General features: G+C 51.4%; 1 protein-coding gene across 1 annotated transcript in view; it reads right to left on the bottom strand.

Annotated features, from left to right (window-relative positions):
• Positions 1–20,828, bottom strand: part of GRAMD1B (GRAM domain containing 1B) — a 183,991-nt gene that overhangs the window by 10,754 nt on the left and 152,409 nt on the right. The window contains exons 5-16 of the mRNA XM_010830661.1: positions 17,439–17,523; positions 16,787–16,890; positions 15,601–15,696; positions 13,980–14,060; positions 10,470–10,585; positions 8,542–8,698; positions 7,095–7,284; positions 4,732–4,875; positions 3,605–3,723; positions 3,218–3,360; positions 1,035–1,138; positions 13–216 (exon numbers count right to left, since the gene is read on the bottom strand). Of these exons, the coding sequence (XP_010828963.1) occupies positions 13–216; positions 1,035–1,138; positions 3,218–3,360; positions 3,605–3,723; positions 4,732–4,875; positions 7,095–7,284; positions 8,542–8,698; positions 10,470–10,585; positions 13,980–14,060; positions 15,601–15,696; positions 16,787–16,890; positions 17,439–17,523 (1,543 nt within the window). The remainder of the gene's footprint in view (positions 1–12; positions 217–1,034; positions 1,139–3,217; positions 3,361–3,604; positions 3,724–4,731; positions 4,876–7,094; positions 7,285–8,541; positions 8,699–10,469; positions 10,586–13,979; positions 14,061–15,600; positions 15,697–16,786; positions 16,891–17,438; positions 17,524–20,828) is intronic.

Here is a 20,828-nt window from a genome sequence, read left to right as displayed (position 1 = left end):
CCTGGCACGCACCTGCCACATGTTTGATCCTGTGGCCCACGTCCTCATCAGTGGGCGTGGTGACGGGGCTCATCACCTCCTCCAGGTGTGGCACCCGCAGGTGGGCATGGGGCCGTTTTCTCCTCCGCACCGTTGGGGGCTTGCTGGCCTTCTCTTTAGGAGACTGTCTGTGCATCTCCGCCAGGTAGGTGCTCTCTGTTTTGGTCAGCTCACTCTCTGTCAGGGTCAAAAGACCACGTAAGAGGCCACATGCCCTCGCCTCCAACCTAACATACTGACCTCTGGAGCAGCTCTGTCCACTGCTAGCTGAATGCCCTCTAAAAGTACCATGTTCCCATACCAGACTCTGGGGTGTTGCCTGGAGGCCGGGGGTCCCTCAGGCATGCCCCTGAGCCCTAGACAGTTCTCCTGGGACCCAGCCCAGCCCAAAGCCCTCTTCTGGGTCGTTCGACAGTGTGTAGACAAAGGCTTCCAACGCACACCCTCACATATGCAACCCAGGGCACGGCACATTTCCCAGTGGATGCCTTCAGTGGCTATTTCCTTCTAACAGTATTACCACCAGTGTGTCTAGATCTCAGGCTCATTCTGGGGGGGGCAGTCACGGATCCTTTCTATTGTGGTTTAGTCGCTAAGTTGTGTGCGACTCTTTTGTGACCCCATGGACTACAGCCCTTCAGGCTCCTTTGTCCATGGGATTTCCCAGGCAAGAATACCAAAGTGGCTTGTCATTTTCTCCTCCAGGGAATCTTCCTGACCAAGGGATCGAACCCACGTCTCCTGCATTGGCAGGCGGATTCTCTACCACTGAGCCACTAGGGAAGCCCACCCATCACGATTACTATCTCATAAAGGCCGCAGTCAGAGACTCTTAACATGCACATGTTCACATATATGGACCCATTTCTGGGCAGACTCAGGGACCCCATGAAGTCCCCCTCACCTCCTCCATCTCTCCCTGTGTCCCAGGCCCCCTCCCCTGCCTGAACAGGGACAGAGGGACAGTTCACCCAGCAGCATCGACAGGTGCTCACCCAGGTGGCGGAAGTAGTCCTCCAGCCCACTCCAGAAGTTCTTCTCGATGAATGTTTTCACCAGCCCCCAGGGCTGTTTCCGATAGCGCAGCTCCGTGGAGACCCTGAGGAGCAAGCCAGAACCAAGATCAGCCCTTTCCTGGGTGGACCCTCCTCTGCTGGGAACAGGAAACTTCAGGTTTAAGGTCAAAGCAGCCTCATGCTGCCCTTTACAGGTTCACATCCATGACCTCATGTGATTTTCCTGGGCACCCCGGGAGGCAGGTGAAGCTAGTGGGGTTATCCTCATTTTAGGGATGGGAAAACTGAGTCTGACAATTTGTAAGCGGACCAAAGACTAACATGAAGGGCCCTGACTCCCAGCTTAGAGCTCACTCGTGACACCATGGGGCCTCCTCCTGGGAGGGCCCAGGGCCCTTCTCTCTGTCTCCAGAGACTTCAAGCCCAAGGCAGAGTCTTGGGCTTCCTAGTTTCCACCGTTAAGAGTTTCACTGGCTACCACCTGCCTCCTGCCTTTCCACCTCCCCAGCACTTTGCCAGCTTCTGCTCTGCCCGTGGGCCTCTTGCTGCCTGGTCTCCTGCAGCATCAGCTCCTTCTGCTCCTGCTCAGCCGCTGCTCTGCTCTCCTGAAGGTTCACTTTTACTGCCAACACTCCTCACGTCTAAGGCTGCCGGCTCTGCCCTCACAAGGAAGAAGAAGGGACCCCTCCCCAGTCCGATGTGTGCATGCCCATGGCCCCTCACCCCGCTCCCAGCAACCACTTCCTGGACTAAGGGTGGGCTCTGTGGGGGTCTAGCTGGACAAGCAGCTACCTCTAAGGGAGCTGGGCAGAAAGGACATCCAGCTGGAAGACCCCCTCCCCAAGGAATCTAGAAGCAAGGAACACAGACCCTGCAGGAGAGGAAGAGAGGGGCTGGAGCGAAGTCAAAGAAGGGAGAGGGTGCGGGAGAGGGAGGAAAAAAGGAAGAAGGAAGGGAGAAGAGAAGGGAGCGGGGAGGGAGAAGAGAAGAAGGAAAAAGAGAAGAGCGGGATGGGAGGGCTTGCTCTCACAGAAGCCAAAAAGGAATTTTTTTTTTTAATAAGAAGACAAGAAAGATTCAGACCCTTTTCCAAACTGTGGGTATTCATTTGATCTTCCTGACTCCCCAAAGACCCCTCTGCAACCTTTTATCAAACTCCTATTCAATTTGAATGACACGAATGAATTTCTGCTCCATCAAAGATTTTGGTTTAAGATACAGGTACACGACCCAGTTATTCTCAGATGGGTGTGTGTCTTGGCTTTTCAATCCAAATGATGGGCAAGCTTCTTGAAATGTCAGAGTCTAAATTTCTTCCATCCTCGAAATGCACATCACAGTGCCCTGGACAGCCATAAACAGCATCGGACTAATCACTCAATCAACACTTTCTAACTCCGCTGTGCGCAGGCCCCATCCTGGGTGCTGGGAACAGAGTGATGGGTGGGCTCCTGCTGGCCTGGACGGCTGGAGCCACTGCCATCAGCAAGATGCCCGGAAACTCGCCACATGCCCAGCATTCAGCAGGACAGGAAGGGCAGAGATTCGCTTCTCTAAGACCTGGGTTTCAGTGCTTGTGACTCTTGGAAAACTTACTCATCTTGTAATGACCCTCAGTTTTCTTACCTGAAAAGTGAGGACAAACTCACCTCCTTGGGTTACTCTAAAGAATCCAGTTCATGGAGGTAAGTAAGTACACAATGCTTATAAACTGCAGACAGTCAGTAAATAGCAGTGGCTCTGATACTTTTATTAAAGAGAGACACAGAGACTTCCCTGGTGGTCCGGTGGCCCAGACTCCTCCCTCTCAGTGCAGGGGCCCGGGTTTGATCCCTGCTCAGGGAACTAGATCCCACGTGCTGCATCTCAGAAAAGATCTTGCCTGCCGCAACTGATGGTGGTGCATGCCGCAAGCAGGGCCTGGTGCAGCCAAGTAAATATTTTAAAACAAAAGAGACAGAGATACACAGAGGAGTGAAGGAAACATGTGGTGGAGAAGCAGGAGCTGTCAGGTTGGGCAGAGGGCATGGGGCGGGTCTTGAGGTATTCAGAGAAAAGACAGAATAAAGAATGAGCTCACAGCCAACACCCCTCGCTTCCCTCCTCCTCCTCAGGAGCACATCAGTGCTGTCTGATAACCTGCCCACCCGCAGAGACAGCACCTGAGTCGACTCTTGTTGCGGGCCACGCGGGTGAGCGTGTAGCGGTTGATGGTGTAGAAGTAGTCGTGATACGGTACATCGTGCGTGAGGACCTCGGCGTCGATCACATAGCACTCGCTCTCCTGGCTCGCCTTGTACATGGTCTGCAGGGAAGAAAGGGTGGGGGGATGGGGCTGAAGAGGAGCAAGACGGGAGAAACCCCTCCTTCCCGACGACCTCCCCCAGCCCGCTCCTGACTTCTGAACGGGGACCCAGAACCGAGGGAAACGCAGCATCTAAGCACTGTTTCAGGCTGAACATCACTCCCGCCCAGATGTTCATCCTGACGTCTCTCTCCTGAATCCTTTACAGCAGAACAGAGGCTGTGCCCGCCCGACCTCAGCTCACCTGTGTCTCCCTGACGGTGGCAGTTTTGGGAGCTAGAGGGTTGGTAAGGGTGATGGTGTAAAGGATCACTCGGCTCTGGTTTCCATTCTCCTCCTTCTTCCACGGATGGAAGATGATATCTGAGGGGAGAAGGGAGCCAGGGGATGAGGGAAGGAAAAAGGCCTGCTGTCCCCACCTCTGAGCGGCCCCCTCCAGCGACCTTCTCTTGGCCTGGTTGCCGACTGGCACCCCCCAAAGGAAGTCAAAGGGCCGGGGGAGGAGGCTGAGAGGAGGGGGCGTCCGAGCAGAAAGAGGCTCATTGTAGACTGGCCGAGGACCTACACAGGCTCCGGAATGCGGATTGTTCTGGACTAGGGCAGGAGGTCCTGCGGGCCACCTACGGGGGTGCTGGCAACACTGGAGCTACTGTGATGGGGGCCTGGGATCCTCGGGAAGAAGCCCTCTCCTCTGAGACGTGACCTCCCATTGCTCTCGGCACGCCCCTCCTCCTGGCAGAGGGCTGTGCTGATGCCCAAGGGCTCCTCCGCAGGCCTGGACGCTGAGCAGCCTTACTGGTACCCGGGGAGCTGCAGGGCAGGAGCAAGGAGCATCCGGAGCAAGGCACTGACTCTGAGAGCCCTAGGTTTGAACCCCGGTTGGGCCCCTTCTCAGCTGCATGATCTTAGGCAGGTAACAGGGGTCTGAGATCCACCTCCCTCCCTGGTATCATGGGGACCACAATACCAGCACCCAGGGCAGACTGGAGGATTGAATGAGACAAGACAGGGTCATGAGCCTGGTGGGTGCAATGTGCCAACCAGGACATGGCAGCTGCTGCTCTTAGCTAGATGCTGAGCCCTGGGGGTTCCTGTTCACCGCTGAGCCTTTGGGGGCTAGTACTGAAGGTCCGGGTGCAGAGGACAAGTACAGCCACAGTGGCGTGGAGAGGAGCAGCTGTCAGGGCCCCGGGGAGCTCCAGAACCACGTGCAGCCAGAGAGGGAGTGCCCTGGGCCATCAGGTGGCTGGGAAAAGGCGGGTGTACATCAGGTGGCTGGGAAAGGGCGGGTGCATCGGAGGGGAGGAGAGGAAAGCAGAGCAGACAGAGAGGGAAGGGGTGGGAGGCACCAGCCTGGGGAGGGGCACAGACCTGAGAAGCGCCGCTGCTCCATGAAGTCCCGCTGGAAGGGTGAGTCAGTGAACAGGAGGTCATAGAGCTTGTCCACGCTGAAGTTGAAGACTTCGTTCACGTACTGCCGGCCACTCAAGTCCTCGTAGAAGGCTTGGACCTCCCCTGCACAGAGAGGATGAGGAGGGTAGGCTGGGAAGATGAGGGACACCCCAGGGACACCCCCAGGGCACTTATGTCTCTGCGGTTAATATGGGAATGGCCGCCAAAGGCTCAGAGGAGGCCTCGGCTGGGGCGGGGGAGCCCTGGCCTCCTCCGTTTGTGGCTTCGTGTCCGCTGGCCCCATTCCTCGGCTGGCACGCACGCTGGATACCAAGGGGACTAGTGCAACGGGACTGCAGTTCCATCCCATTCACTCATCCTTCACAAGAGCTCGCAGAGCCACTACTCGCCCTTACACTTTCAGCCTTCCAAAGTAAAGTGGTCTTTTAGACCTAAGTTTAAATACAATCAATGACTACTCCCTGGGCCTGCCGGACGGAACCCAGAGGATCAGTTACCAACTGTCTGTAAGTTAAACCATGAATGACAGCAAGTGCCATCGCAGCCCAGGGCGCAGGTGTGTCCAGGGACGCTTATGAGTCTGTTTATATAAAAGCTTCTAGGCTGGACTACGGGGCGGAGATCTGTGATGTGTAAGGTCTGCTCTCCTTCCATAAAGCAGCCTCTACCCCCATGACTTCATAAATGTCATTTTCTACAAGAAGAAAGTTTCAGAGTACAGGTGTGTGCATGCTCAGTCGCTCAGTCATGTCCGACTCTGCAATCCCATGCATATACAGACTATAGCCAGCCAGGCTCCTCTGTCCATGGGACTTTCCAAGCAAGAATACTGGAGTGTGTTGCCATTTCGTTCTCCAGGGGATCTTCCTGACCAGGGATCGAACCCATGTATCCTGCATAGGCAGGCAGATTCTTTACTGCTGAGCCACGCAGGAAGTCCCTCAGAGCACAGGAGAGTTGCTCAAACCTCAGCACTCCTCCTGAGCCCTCAGCACCACACAGGCCCTGATTGAGGGACCCACAAGGGCTGGAGTCTGATCTCAAGCAGGATGCTGACATTTCTGGCATCCCTGTGACCTGAGAAGACCAGGGCATCCTGGAGGGTCCATACCCACGACTGTGCAGGATCAGGACTGTGGAGCACAGTCGGGAGGGACGCTCACTTCTCAGTTTACAAGAGCGGCACCCCAGTTATCACACAGCGACCACCCGTGCAGCCCTAGACGGCAGTGGCAAAGCAACCACAGGTGAGATACTGCTATAGGTGACTCACAGGAGAGACTGACCACAGACGGAGAAGTGGGCACTGCTGGCCCAGCCTCACAAGTCCAACCCCACCAGCAACTCACAGTGCTCGTCAACCACACTCATGAACACTGAGCATCTGGCCTCTCGCCCCGGAATGTAAGAGGCACCGTGTTCCTGGGCGAGGGTGAGAGGCCAACCTTCTGCAGGAGGGAAGTAAGAAGCCACCTACTTAGAAATGCCAGAGAAGCACCATCTCCACAGTCTATCTGACGGCAACAGACTAGGTCTGAAACCCTTATGCTGAGTCAAAGCAAGTGTCTATTAAAACCTAACTAATTTTCCAGGGGCTTCCCTGGTGGTTCAGGTGGTAAAGAATCTGCCTGCCAACACAGGAGGTGCCAGTTTGATCCCTCGGTCTGGAAGATCCCCTGGAGGAAGAAATGGCAACCCACTCTAGTATTCTTGCCTGGGAATTCCCATGGACAGAGTAGTCTGGGGGGCTACAGTCCATGGGGTCGCAAAAGAGTCAGTCATGACTGAGTGACTAACTTTCTCCATTGAGAGTGTTTTTTTTCAAGGCTGCCACTAAATCCCACAGTCAGCTCCTATGGTTGATCAGCTCTTCCTGTCTGAATGCTTTCTACTCTTAGTCTCCAGGAAAACAAGCTCTCAGGTCACGGCTACTTCTTCTCCATCTCTTTGTTGGTCAGACACGACCATGAATTTCCAGGGGCAGAGGGCTGGTACTTTGCTGGTGGCATAAACACTGATGGGCAAAGCTGTAGGAAAGCCAGTGCCAACATGCAATGACAAGACTAAACGGTAGGATAAAGCACTGCCCGCTGAGCAAAGACAGACAACTATGAAACGACAAGGATCCTACACTGAGTACCCCAAAAAAGGGATATGTGCTAATAACAAGAGTATCTTTTTTAAAAAAGAGCTCTATTACCCACACACCCTTCTGCCGGGAAGTCACACTGACTTCTGTCTCCATTATGGGAACATCTGTTAAGCCTTCAAAAACGTCTGGAGAGAGGAAGGGCCACTCTGCCCCCACTGTGGACACCCACCTTCGTCGTGGGTGTCTGAAGAGTCACTGAGCTCAGTGGGGATGTCCTCGTTGTCGTTGAAGTCCAGCGAAGGGGAGTTCACGGGCGCGATGATCTCAATCTTTTCCCCGATGATGTTGTCGATGGTGAGCTCCTTCTCCAGAGACCCGTCGCCCTCTAGCACCTCCTCCTCCAGGGGCAGGCCGTCAAACTGGGGTGAAGACAGAGCGGTCAGCCTGGTTTCCTCTCCAGGGGGAAGTCTAAGAGCTGGCCGAGGGGGCCTGCACGTTCAGAATGCTCGGGAACTGGGGTGTGGGGGCCAGGGTTCTCCCCAGTTCTGCTGTGGAAGACAGAACCCAGCAGGAGGCCCTGTCCTTCTCCTGACCCCAAGCCCCACGTGTGGGCACAGCCGGATCCTTTAGTCCCGCCCTTCTCCTGGGTCCCGGCCTCTACCACATGAGCCTGTCTCCACTATTGCCTGTTTCCTGCGAGGTTCAAAAGGCTTCTCAAGCAATATTTGACTCATTCTCCCTTTAGCCCTGCGAGGGAACAGGTACACCTCTTTATATTTTAAAGTTAACCTCAGGGACTTTCCTGGTGGGCCAGCGGTTAAGAATCTGCCTTCTAATGCAGAGAATGTGGGTTCAATCCCTGGTCAGGATACTAAGCTACCACATTCCTCCTCAGAGCACCTAAGCCCACACACTGAAACTAGAGAGCTCACATGCCACAACTACAGAGCCTGGATGCTGCAACAAAGACTCGTGCCAGTCAAAAAAAAAACAAACTCAGACACAATGACTTAAAAAAACAAGTTAACTTCAGAGACAGAAAATGGAGACTAGGCATCGAATGGATGTTTTCATTCTAAGGCCAAGTGGTCTGACTCCTAAACCACTACAACACAAGGCTCCCTTTTCTGGGAACCCTTTCTTCGACCTGCCAGCTCACACCCGGACACTTCCTTCATCCAGCTTCTCCCGCTCCATGACCAAGTCCCAGAGGACAGACTCCTTCTTCCACACTGTTACGTCTTTTGCAAAGTCAGCACAGCAGGTAGGTAGCAAGGAAGGTAGCCCTGAGTGTCCATACCAGGGTTTCCATCACGCTTTATGGAATGAATGAACAGAGAGCAGTGGTGCAGTCCTGTACTCATGTGAGACTTTGACTTCAGATCAAGGCAGTGAAAAGAAGACCTGGAATAGTTCTCCACCAGCGGGCTGATCACGGCAGGCCACCAAGGGCAAGCTCATACAATGGACTTGAAATGATTCTCATCTGCTAAGCCAAACAAAATCTGGTACCCGCTGCACTGAGAACCCAGCTCTGGATTCTACACTCATTTGAATGTGGAGCCTCTCTGCATAAACTGATCATGGCATAACCAGCCTCCCCTCTACCTGCTCCCCAGGCTGGGAGACACCATCACTGGGCTGGGGTGGAAGCAAAGTGGGGTCCCTGCCCGTACCGAGACGGGGGCTTCACTGCTCCCCGTGGACGTCAGTGTGCTGTTGGTGATGGATTTCTTGGGCAGCTGTGGACTGGCATCCGGCTTGGTCTCTATGCTGCTTTTGGATGAGCTGTCGTTCACTTCATTCTCTTCTACGGGGATCTCCTCACAGTAGCTGAAAAGAAAGGCAACATGCACAGGTAGACAATAATGATTAAAAAAAAGAAAAAAGAAAGGCAACATGAACCTACGTTAACCTCGGTGGCCAAGATGGCCAGCTCACAAGAAACTCACACTCCTAAAACTATACGGGCTCGTCTGTTTCTTTGCTGTGTCCATGGCCTTCCTCCAGCCACTACTTGCCTGTGAACTGCCCTTCTAAAGCCTCCTTCCCACCTTACCCCTCCTTCCTGTGGTAAAATCTCTATCCCCAAATTCACCTTTTCCAGGCATTCTCTTAAATGTGACCATTATTTGTCTTAAAATTCCTTTTTTGCCCATTGGCACCCCATCCCACCCCAACCTGACCATTTAATGAAACACCTGTGCTCTGAGCATACATCTGATTTCCCGTAGCGACTAGGACAGGACTCTGAACGAGTGCCCTTTGCTGGTGCTGCCCAGATTCTGGATCATAAATAGCAAACTTCTCTGCATCACACACTGAGGAAAAACCCTCCTTGAGATAAAGGCAGGCACCCTTCTGTGGACACCACAGGTATGCCATTGTAGCTTCTCCCAAGGGACAGACCATCATCACCATTCTCATCAGCATCTAACCTCTACTCATTACCACATCTGGATGCGTTACAACTCTGCGTCAATCATGATATGCATTTTAGAGACAATCAAGTAGATACACAGTGAAGTGATAATACTATTCAGTGTGAGAAGCGGTACCTGAGCGTAGGCCTATGCACTGCACATCTGATGCTCTTTCCTTGCGGTCTATTCTTCTATGCCTCTCACACGACCACGACACCTCTACCTCAAGCCTGCCTGCACCGCTTTAACCCATCAGTAGCACATGGTACAGCAATAGCCCCTTCTCTTCACAACATCCTCCCCTTGGCTTCCAGGACACGAAATTGCTAGCATCCTCCCACCTCAATGGATGTTCTTTTGTGTTTTCTTTTGCTGCCTCTTTCCCAGGCCCAGTCCCTGAGCTGCTGCTTATGTTAATTCAGTCACCTGGTGATCTCAGCCACTAATAACCTCCGAGGTTATGGCCCGAGCCCAGACCTCCCCACACTCACACACATCAACACCCACGTGACATCTCCACGTGGCTAACAGTCATCCCAAACTCAACTTGCCTAACATCAAGCTCCCAATCTTCCTTCACAGCTGCTCTTTGTCTAGAATTGTCCATCTCAGTTCAGAACAACTCTATTCTTCCAGCTGGTGGATCCTTAAAGCCACTTGTGAGTCCTTTTTGACTCATCAGCAAATCCTCCAAAATATGTCTGGTTCTATCTTCCAAATATATTCAGAAACTAACTACTTACTGCTGTTTCTACAGCTACCCTCCTGGTCCAAACCACCATCACCTCTCATCTAAAGGATCTAAATTATTCAGCAGCCTCTTAGCCGGTCTGCCCTGGTTCCCCTTCAGCCTATCTTCAACCCAGGAGACAGAGTGATGTTAAAATTTTAAGTCAGGTCTCATCAATTATCTATTTGAAGCCTTCCCTGGCTTCTCATCCTCCTCTGAAGAAATCATGCTGGCCCAGCAGCCCTCAGAGTCCAGCCTGACCTCCTGCTCCCTACCTGGCCTTGGCTGGCTGGCCCAGCCACCCACTTCCTCCATCTGGGAGGGGCTTCCCACAGCCCCGTCCCGGGTGCCCCCTCGCTTCCCTCAGGGCCTGACTTAGATGCCAGTCTCTGGCCATCCTCGCCCCTCTGGAAGGGCTCCCCGCAGGCGGCCTGCCCCCTGCCCCGCTCACCCCATCGTGTTGAAGTCGTCATCGGGGGGCACGTAGTCCTCGTCGTCACTGGTCAGGCCCAGCTCGTTCCCATAGCACTGGTGGACGAAGTGCCACAGCTCCTTGGGGCACAGGGGCTGCAGGGGACGGCAGAGAGGCTTGACCCTCCCTTCCTCGGGACTCCACTCTCCACAGAGGCAGAGTTTACCTGGACTCCCTCGAGGGATGAAAAGCCAAACTCTACCCTCCTCGGCTGGATAAGTGGAGAGCGACCGCTCCATGCAAACCCCACCCCTGCCCTGCCCTCTACTCCGGATCTGTTTTTCCCCTAAGAACATGGCTTTTAGCAAAGCCAGGAACTTGACCTGTTTCCTCTATTCAGGTCTGCACAGCAGAACCGATGGGCCCTTGAACTGCCCGCCTCCTGCTCCTGTGAATGAGGCCCTGCATTAAGCAGCATAAACCAAGGCACTCTGGGGCCAAAATGATCACAGAGCTTTTGAGCTGGACTCAGAATGAGACAACCTTGAGCCAGTCTCCCTAACTCAGCAGGAATCTCCTGATACTAACAGTGGCCTCACAGGCCCCAATGGATCAGATCCAGGAAAGATGTGACACCTCCAAGGTGGCCCATTCCTCAGCTGGGCAGTTCCTGTGCTTGGAAAGAAGCTGCCATTCTCACAGCTTCAGGGGCCTCAAAGGTCACTGCATCCAACTCTCTCTTCACTGCCTGAATACTTCCTTCTTTATCCTTAATCACAATCAGTTCGCCTACAGGTCTATGTATTAGTTCCATATACAGTTTTTCTTATTTCACTGGATGTCTACATATTCTTCCCAAGAGCACTGTTCTAAGAAAAGTTAGCTCTCACTGAGGTTCAGAGTTTCAGGCAAGAGGCAACAGAATGTCAAAGAATGAAGGTCAAAGGTGGAGACCATGGATGAGTCTCGGTTTGCTGGGAGGGAGAGATGCTGGGAGGGATACATATGTGAAAAAGAAAAGCGTTAAGAAAAACAGAAACAGTAAAGAACGTTCCCACCAACAGATCTGATAAGGAATTGGAGCTTTCTGTTGACGTCACCCTTTTAAGGTATGGGCTTCCCTCGTAGCTCAGTCGGTAAAGAATCTGCCTGAAATGCAGGAGACCCAGGTTCAATTCTTGGGTTGGGAAGATCCCCTGGAGGAGGAAATGGCATCCAACTCCAGTATTCTTGCCTGGAGAACCCCATGGACAGAGAAGCCTGGAAGGCTATCGTCCATGGGGTCACAAGAGTCGGACACATCATAGTGACTAAACCACCACTGGTTTTAAGGTATAGTTTAAGAAGCAGGCAGCTGGCAGGACGCCATGAGCCAGGGTTCCAGGATCCAGTGGAGAAATGCCCAGAATAGCAGTTGGAGTTCTCTCTGAGCCAGCAAGGTCCAGGGTGTGTGTGTGGGTGTGTGTGGGTGTGTGTGTGTGTGGGTGTGTGTGTGTCGGGGGGCAGCTCTCTGTGTTCGCTCTCCTGGTCCCAGAGGAAGGCACTTGCTTCTCCTGTACCTGGACCTCCTCCCTCCAGCTTCATGGACACCATCCACCGTGCCCGGGACATGCCTGCCTCCCTGCCGGACCACGCCCTCCCCTTCCTCACAGTTTGCCTTCTCCACGCAGCCTTCCCTGCCTGAGTCCACTGGGCTCAGCTCATCTGACCATAGCTGGGGCAAGCACAACTGGCAGACTCTGCTCATCAGGCGGAATTCTTGATTATTTTGTGAGAGGTTTTGCAAACCATATGGATGATCCTCTGTCTTAGAAATGACAGTGCTGTCTTAGAAATGACAGTGGTTGTGAGCTGAAAATTCAAACCTGCCAGTGGAGACCCAAATGCATTATCATTTTACCACTATCCATGGCTGATAAAGGTTGATGACCAACTCAAGTTATCAGGATTTACACGAGGGCTACAGACTTTCAGGTTAGAAAAAGCTCTAAATAACACATCTGTTCAATTTCTTTTAGATGATGGTAAGTCTGGGCTAGAGTCAAGGTAGATACACACATTATACCTAACTATATACATGTCATATATATAATTGGAATTATTATATCATCATATAATTTCCCCCCCTAAGTTTCTTTCTCTGGCAAGGAGGCTGTTTCTTAACCTCTGCTCCCCTCGCCAACTTTGGCATCTGCATGGGAATTCTCTAACACCTTCAGCCAGGTCTCCTTCATCTACATTTCCCACAGAGTCCCCTTCACTCAGGTGGTCAACTGGTGGCTGTATTAACTTATTTTCCTACTTTCTGTATTTTTTAAAAAAGATTTATTTTATTGAAGTCTAGTTGACCCATAATATTGTGTTAATTTCTGCTGTTCAGCAAAGTGATTCACATATGCCTATATATCAATATGTTCTTTTTCATATTCTTTTCCAGTTTGGTTTATCAGAGGATATTGAATAGAGTTTCCTGTGCTATACAGTAGGACCTTGCTGTTGATCCATTCTATATATACATGATACTTTGCATCTGCTAATCACAAACTCCCAATCCTATTTTCTGTATTTTTCATGTTCTGACATCTAAGGCCTTGCTGACTGTGGGTGGCCTGTCCCTTGCAGGATTAGCTAATTTCTACAGATAAAAATCACCCCATGAGGAAGAACACCTTTTCTAGGTAAAGCCTCCAAGCCAAAGCCACACCCCCAAGGACCTCCCCCTTTACAGCTCTTATATTCCAGGCCAGTTCTCTCTTGCACTAATTACCCCTGGACGGTCTCTCTGGAGAGAAGTCTCTCTATCCTGAAGCCTGATGAAACACTCAAACTAGCCAGTCCTAAACCTGCTTGGGCTTCCCAGGTGGCTCGGTGGTAAGGAATCCACCTGCCAATGCAGGAGGTCCATGTTTGATCCCTGGATCAAGACGATCCCCTGGAAAGGGAAGTGGCAAACCACTCCAAGATTCTTGCCTGGGAATTCCATGGACAGAGGGGCCTGGTGGGCTACAGTCCATGGGGTTGCAAGAGTCGGACACAACTGGGCAACTAAGCAACAGCAACACTCATTCGTTCCTGTGAAATGAAGGCTCTTGTTCTGCTGTCCCTCCTCGCTCTCTCTGCCTCCTGACTAACCTGGAACTTCCTGTATGGTATGCTGGGCCTCTGCTCCAGGGATCTGTGAGTATAAAACCTTCTTCCTCATGACAGTTATTTCTGTTTCTGTGTGTTTTACCACACCTGATTGAAACAAACCCCAGTACATTTTAAAACAGCAGAACTGAGTGCCCTAAGTCAACAGGGCCTTGCTCCAGGCAGCCAGGAGGCTGTTCACTTAAGAGGACATGTTACTCCCAGCACCTGAGTCACCAGCAGTGGAGGACATGTTACCGCGAGCCTGGAGGAATTCCGGAACCAGGGGGAAGCAGGGGCTTCCTAAGAGTAGGCCAATGCTGCAGCAAGAGCCATCACCCCAGGGGCCGCCACCCAAGAGGCAGGGACATTCTAGTGGGTGTGCATCCTGAGGCTGAGGAAGGAGCGAGCAGGACTTACCTTTTCCAGGAGAGCATTCTGCCAGAGCCGGAACATCATCATGTACGTCCGATCCCGGGCCCCGAACGAAGTGAAAAAGTGCTGGATTGAAAGAGAGCGTGGCAAGAAATGTCTGTGAAGACTTACAAAATAATGGATGGAGACATGGGACTCCTTCCTTTAAAAAAGCTACCGAGGGATCTTCCTGGTGGTCCAGTGGTTAAGACTCCATGCTTCCAACACAGGGGGTGTGGGTTTGATTCCTGGTCGGGGAGCTAAGATCCCACATGCTGCGTGACATGGCCAAAAATTAAAAAAATATATATATATTTAAAAAGCTACTAATCCATCCTCAAATACTGCACCCATGATGACAGCACAGGGCTCCGCAGTGAAAGGGGTCAGTTTGCTGAGTTACCCACTGTCGTCAAGTCCTTTGCCATGGCCCAGGCACCTGGGACCTCTGAGTCACCCACTCTCTCTAAGTCCTTCAATGTTCATCCAACTCTGCTCAGTGCTTCTCTTTCTGGTTTGAAGTTTTCACCTCCATAAAAAGCTTCCTTTGCCTCCATACATAGATTGGTAAGTGGTGAGCTGGGAACCAGCCCAAAGGAAGGAGAAGGTAAACCCACTAATCACCCTTTGATTCATTAATTCAGCAAACACTTGAATATCAGTGTGTGCCCTCTTCTACATGTACATACACTGACGCATGTGCAAACACTTTTCTACATATTTTGAGCTCAGTAACAAAACAGAAAGAAACTGCTGCTCTTAAGAAGCCTACACATTTGTGGGGACCTTTTATAATATGCGGGAAGAATGCGACAGAAAACCAGATTTTACTGAAGACATTCTAGGTGCTTCACAAATACTACTTCATTTAAACCACACTAAAACCTTGGAAAATAAACACAACAGCTAATATTCAATAAAGAGAAATAGGGTGGTGATGGTAGGTGACCCCTGTAATTACAAAGCTGCTTCATGCTAGAAGCAGAACTCGAAGCAGAGACTATTGGACTTTGAAGTCTCAGGGCTCTTCATCCTGAAGTGCCTGAAGTCAAAGGGTGTTATAGACCTGTGTTCAGTCCATCTCTAGCCCTGCAAGTATCAGTCTTCAGGGCCTGGTTAAAGGTCAAAGATCACAGTGCTTTCTGCACTCTAGATTTTATCTACCACATCTTCCCCATGGCAATAATATAGACAATCCATTTCCTATCAGACTCCTCACTCCTTTTGATGAGCTGTCCTGATACATAATGACACAACTTCCGTTGTTTAGTGCTTTACAATTTAGTGTTTTCAAATGTGGGAGGTCATTCCAAGATTCTGACAAATAGGCATCGCTGGCTCCATTTCACACATAAGAAAACTGAGGCTCAGGTTACATAATGTAGCCACGGGACTCTATTTCAGGTGTTCTGGCTCTAAGTTCAATGTCCCAGCACCCCACTCTCATGTCTGCTAGACTCTTAAGCACCTGCCCACCACAGAGGTGGTTCCCACAATCCACTTCACTCTACCACCTCTCACCCCAACCCTACTGGTCTCCCCATTAATGCGACTGAAGGGCAGGAATTCAGGAGTAGAGGGACTGGGGTTTGGGGGAGTAGTAAGTCCAAGATCAGACTCTACTTACCTTTTCTGAGTCAGTGCAAACTTGGATGGCATTGGGGATGAGGCGAGCTGTCTTTTCTTTAGTCATGGAGCAGATGTCTTTCAAACGCACAGTTAGCTGGCATCCACACAGAAACAGAGAAAGGAAAACAAGCAAGAGGCAGCATTAATAGTCAGGTGAAGAGTGTTCTCCAGGCACCAGTTCACACAGAGGAAGTCAGATCACAGGCTATATGCTTCTCAACCGCGAAGGAACCTCCTCAGAGATCACTTGGTTGAGTCCCTTATTTCAGAGGCTGTAGAGCAACCCTCATTGGGAGCTCAAGGGTCTCTTGATTCTTGGTCCAAGGAGCTTGCTTTCTCATTTCTACACAGCCTGATAAACATGCATGGATCCCATCAGAATCTGCCACTTACAGAAACACAGAACCCTGGCACCAGATGAGACCTTACAGTCACTTATCTATCATTTCTCACTTTATTTTGTAAGACTAGGAAATAGGCAAATGAAGAATAAAGGACTAGCTTCAAATTGCATGGCTAATTGGTTGCAGAACCCAGAAAGTAGAAGCCAGTTCTGCTGAGTTGCAAGGTCAAGTTTCCTCTGACTCTTACGACTCTGCTTCTGTGGTGGTGGTTTAGTCACTTAGTCATGCCCAGCTATTGGGACCCCATGGACTGTATAGCCTGCCAGGCTCCTCCATCCATGGGATTTCCCAGGCAAGAATACTGGAGTGGGTTGTCATTTCCTTCTCTTGGGAATCTTTCCTATCCAGGGATCAAACCTGCATCTCTTGCACTGCAGGCGTATTCTTTACCACTGAGCCACCAGGGAAGCCTAAATATTTACCTGCATTTCCCCCAAATCAAATGGTCTCCACACTCTCCTCCACATCCAAGAAGGAGGGAAGAGGGAAAGGCATGGTAGAGAGACCTATCCTTCAAGACTCATGCTTTTGTGAATTATAAAAAGGCTTGGGTAGAGCATGAAGTCAACCAAGAACAAAAGTGGAGGCCACTTCCTCAGCCACAGCCCAGGGGACAGCCTCGGGGAGCAAGTCTCAGGTTTTTTTTTTTTCTTAATTTAGTTTTTGGCCGTGCAGCTAGTAGGAGCTTAGTTCCCTGACCAGGGATTGAACCCATGCACCCCAGCAATGGAAGCTTGGGAGTTTTAACCACTGGACAACCAGGGAAGCCCCAGTCTTTACCAGAGTTTCCCAGCGGAAGATGTTGCTGTAGAAGCAGATCCAGTTTTCGGAGAGGTAGAGTCGGCCCTGAAGAAGAATGTCTCTTTGGAGTGCACAGGAGTAATCTGTAGCAGAATATGGGAGATGGAGCTCAGGGACAGGGAGGCTTCTCAGTAAACCGCTACAATTAAGCACGACACCGCCTCCCCCCGCCCCCCCGCCTGCAGCCCCAGGGAGCCCAACTGCCCACCACAGGCTAGGTGTGAGAGATACCAGCCTAGCGGCCCAGGGAGTCCCTAGCAGCTTCTGATTGGGAACATGAAGGGTGTGAAACAGGCTACTGCCTGGAGGCAGAGGCAAGGATGAGACAGCAGAGGAAGCAAGAACATTAGAGGCAGAAAGGCCAACATAATTCAGCTAACGCCACTCCCCCTCCATGATTTCCCCAGTCCCCCCGCTGGGCCATCTGCAGACACAAGAGTAGCAACGACTCCTCCCAGGCGGGGCTCTCTGGAGACCATCACACACGGGGCTCAGCCCTGAGCCCCCATTATTGGGTCAGCACTCTGGATGTCTCCTCTCCCAGTTCCCAGACAGACACTCTCACTTGGGGACCCTCTAGTCAGAGAAGCAGCCTTCCTTCCTGCCCCCACACCCAGGTCACCCCGCTCACCAACAATGAGGCGCTCCGTGTCTGGAAGTTGCTTAAAGAGCTTTCTGAAGTCTTCATTTCTCTGCTTGTATGTGGGGCTTAACACCTGAGTGACAATGGCCAAGGTTAGCGGATGCTGCTAGGTTCATGGGCGGGGGAGGAAGGTGCAGGAGGAGAGCCTGCTTGCATATTTAAAGGCAAAGTTGAGGTTCCAGTTAAGGCAGAGACCCCAGGAGGCCAGGCTAGGCAAAGGGGGCTCAGTGTGGAAAAACATGGTGGAGAGAATTTGAAGCTGCCAAGGGCTTCGTACCCAGTGTTACCCAGCGTCTATCAGTGAGAAAACGTCAACCCTACTAAGCAGGGCTCACATAACCACATCCCAAGTGGAGAAAGGAAGAGGGGACCACACTGGGCTTCTGCTGTCCTGCCTTCTGCCAGCAGGAAGCACCAACTGACAGTGAAGTAGGGGCCCAAGGGGACCCCCTACCCCCACAGCAGGACCCAGGATATACGACGGTGCCTAGTACAGCTCTCAGAAGCTGCCATCGTGAATAATATAGTAAGCACTTGGCTGGGTCTGAAATTTACGACAGGAAAAAAAAAAATCCTAAAACGTAAGACCAGTACAATGTTATGTCAATTATATCACAATAAAACTGGTGCAGGGAGGGGCAGAACTGCCCTGGGTTTTTAAAAACCCATAAAACTAGGACTGAAAAAAGCATACAAGTAGAGAATTAAAAGCCTAACTGGCAACTTGAGGTACTCAAACTTCATTCGCTCACCACCGCGTACAAGACTATCCAATCCAACTCTTTTACATTACCACCAAGGAAACCAAGCTCAGAGAGCGGTCCCTGCCCAAGGTCCCCTGGCCAGTCAGGGGCAAATCTCTGGATCCCTGGTTCCCAGCTCACCTCCTGCCACCACCTGAGCTGCCAGACGTCCCTGCATCCACCCACCTTTTTGGTGCCTCAATGCAAACTCCTAATGATAGCGAATCATTCCGGGAAATCCCATAAACCAGTTGATCAGACAGGAATTCTGCTCTTTCTAAGCTTACAATCGTGTGCCCGTAGATGAAAGGACCCAAGGACAAGTGCACAACCTGGGAAGGGCCAGGTATCATGATACAGACCATCTGAACTCCACTTGGGTGACCTGCTGACCGACTTATGTCAGGAGCGCACCCAGGTAGGCAGACTGTCCTGGTGTTGCTGACTGACGGGTCTTGGCCATTTACGCTTTTTCGCCCACTTTCCTGAGAATCCACTAGCTGTGGCAACAATGGAGTGAGCTTCACACTGTTAGCTTTTTGGCTTTTTTGCAGAACCAACAGCCTGCAAGACAGGGACTGCTGCAGCCTGGCCACCCTGGCAGCAGGTTCTGACTCCCTCAGCTCAGTTGACTACCTGTGCCAGAGAGAAGAGGATTTTAGGAAGCTGGAGGAGAGAAAACAGCACGACTTCAGTTTGGGAAGGTTTTCCATGTAAGAGAGAAGACAGCACTTTCAACTACTTTGCCCAGAGTTAATTTGAAATTTAAACTTGTTTTGGCTCATTTATAAAATGAGTTGTATTTCCAAGGGGATCCTCTGTTACCTTCCCCAAAGCAATAACATCCTGTAGAATCCCAAACTTCAAGAATCAGGATCACTCACTGGGAGGAAAAATCTGGAAGCCAGCCCACCCCGTGACTTCGATAGCTAGAAAAGACCTCAGAAGACAACACTCCTCTGACCTACATGTTAGTTTCAAAACGACACAGATATCCAACCTCAATGTGAGGCTCCCTGGCCTCACAGAACAAGAGTCCACACGTTGAAAACCCTTGCCTGACCACCTGACTGTCTATAAGTTCCTGATCGACCTCGTAGAGCTAACATGGAGTGAGAAATAACCACGCTCCAAGCACTGTCAAAAGCCTTTCACATCCTTTCACCTGACTACAGGGTCATCTTTATTATCCCATTTTAGACTCGAGGAAACTGAGGCACAGAGTTTAAGCAATTTGCCCGAGGCACATGGTTACAAATGAGAGTGTAACCATGGTACTAGCACAGTGTGGTCCATAGCTCCTGGTCTGAGCTGTCACTCTGCACGGCCTTGGGGTTCCTGAGCCAAGAAGGGAACCACCGGGATGCCCCAGCCGAGCACAACCTCTTGGTGATGAGATACTAACTTATGTGGGGGTCCCCGCTAGCTTTCCATGCCTGCAAGTGGATCTTTTTTTGGGGGGGTATGGTTTCAGTTTTGCAAGTTCCAGAAATTTTATGTACAATAACGTGAACCTACTTAACACTACTGCAACATACATTTAGAAATACCTAAGATGGTAAACTTTATGTTACATGTATTTTAACACAATTTATTTGTGGGTTTTTTTTTTTTTTTTTGCTACACTGTGCAGCTTGCAGGATCTTAGTTTCCTGACCAGGGAATGAACCCGGATCCCTGGCAATGAAAGACCCGTGTCTAACCACTGGACTGCCAGGGAACTCCCACAATTAAAAAAACAAAAACTATTAGTCGAGTCAGTCTTTATATTTTACAAAGTTCCAATATCAGCCTGAGGACCAGCCTACCAGATGGCCCCAAATCCCCCCTCAGTTGAAACTGGACGTCAGACACGCGAGTACCCCCAGCCTGGAAGTCCTCCCATTGCTAATGCTCTCTCCAGGGAGCTTTGTCATCCCCTGCTCCCCTCACATCCAGTGAGGACTCAGATATCAGCAGAGATGCAGGTGCAGGGCGTCGGGCCCTAACCTCCAAACCAGAGGCAAATTGAGGGAGACCCCCTCTCCCCTCCTCTCCTCAAACACAGTCCTGGCTGTCAGGAGGGGAGGGCCCATCCAGCCCTGGTCTTGGAGGTCTGCCAGTGCTGCGAGGGCTTCCTGGGGTGTAGGAACCCCTTAACCCAGGCCTGCAAATCAGTGGCCTGATCTGAACAGGCTGCCAGCATGGAAGGCAGGCCAGCTAGCCTCCCAGGGTCTAAAGTACAGAGATATTAGTCGGCTGCCACCAGCTACCTTACTGACGTGGGAGGCGATGACCCATTCTCCCTGGCGTCCTCGCGCTCTTAAAGCCATCTCCTCCCATGGAAAGAGAAGCAAGGCTCATGCATTTTCATTTTAAATGGCCAAAGAATTTTGGTCCAAGGATTGTCAAACCCGGGGCCCCTAGAGCACAGAGAAGCGAGGACATGCACTCACGGCGGGGATCTCCTCAGACCCGGGCCGGCAGCAGAATTCCGCACCGGCAGGTCCCTCCGTCAGCTTCTTCAGGTGCTGCTGCAAAGGCTGGCTGTCCTGCTCCAGCAGGAGGCTCCAGAGGACCCCCGATTCCGTCAGAGACTCCATCGCTCCCACAGGCTACCTCCCCACGAAACGCTGATCCTCGAGCTCAGATCTCT

This window comes from Bison bison, unplaced genomic scaffold (genome assembly GCF_000754665.1).
Source record: "Bison bison bison isolate TAMUID 2011002044 unplaced genomic scaffold, Bison_UMD1.0 scf7180017864518, whole genome shotgun sequence".
Lineage (NCBI taxonomy): Eukaryota > Metazoa > Chordata > Mammalia > Artiodactyla > Bovidae > Bison > Bison bison.
Note: the sequence above shows the minus strand (reverse complement) of the source record. Positions and strands in the feature narration are given on the sequence as shown.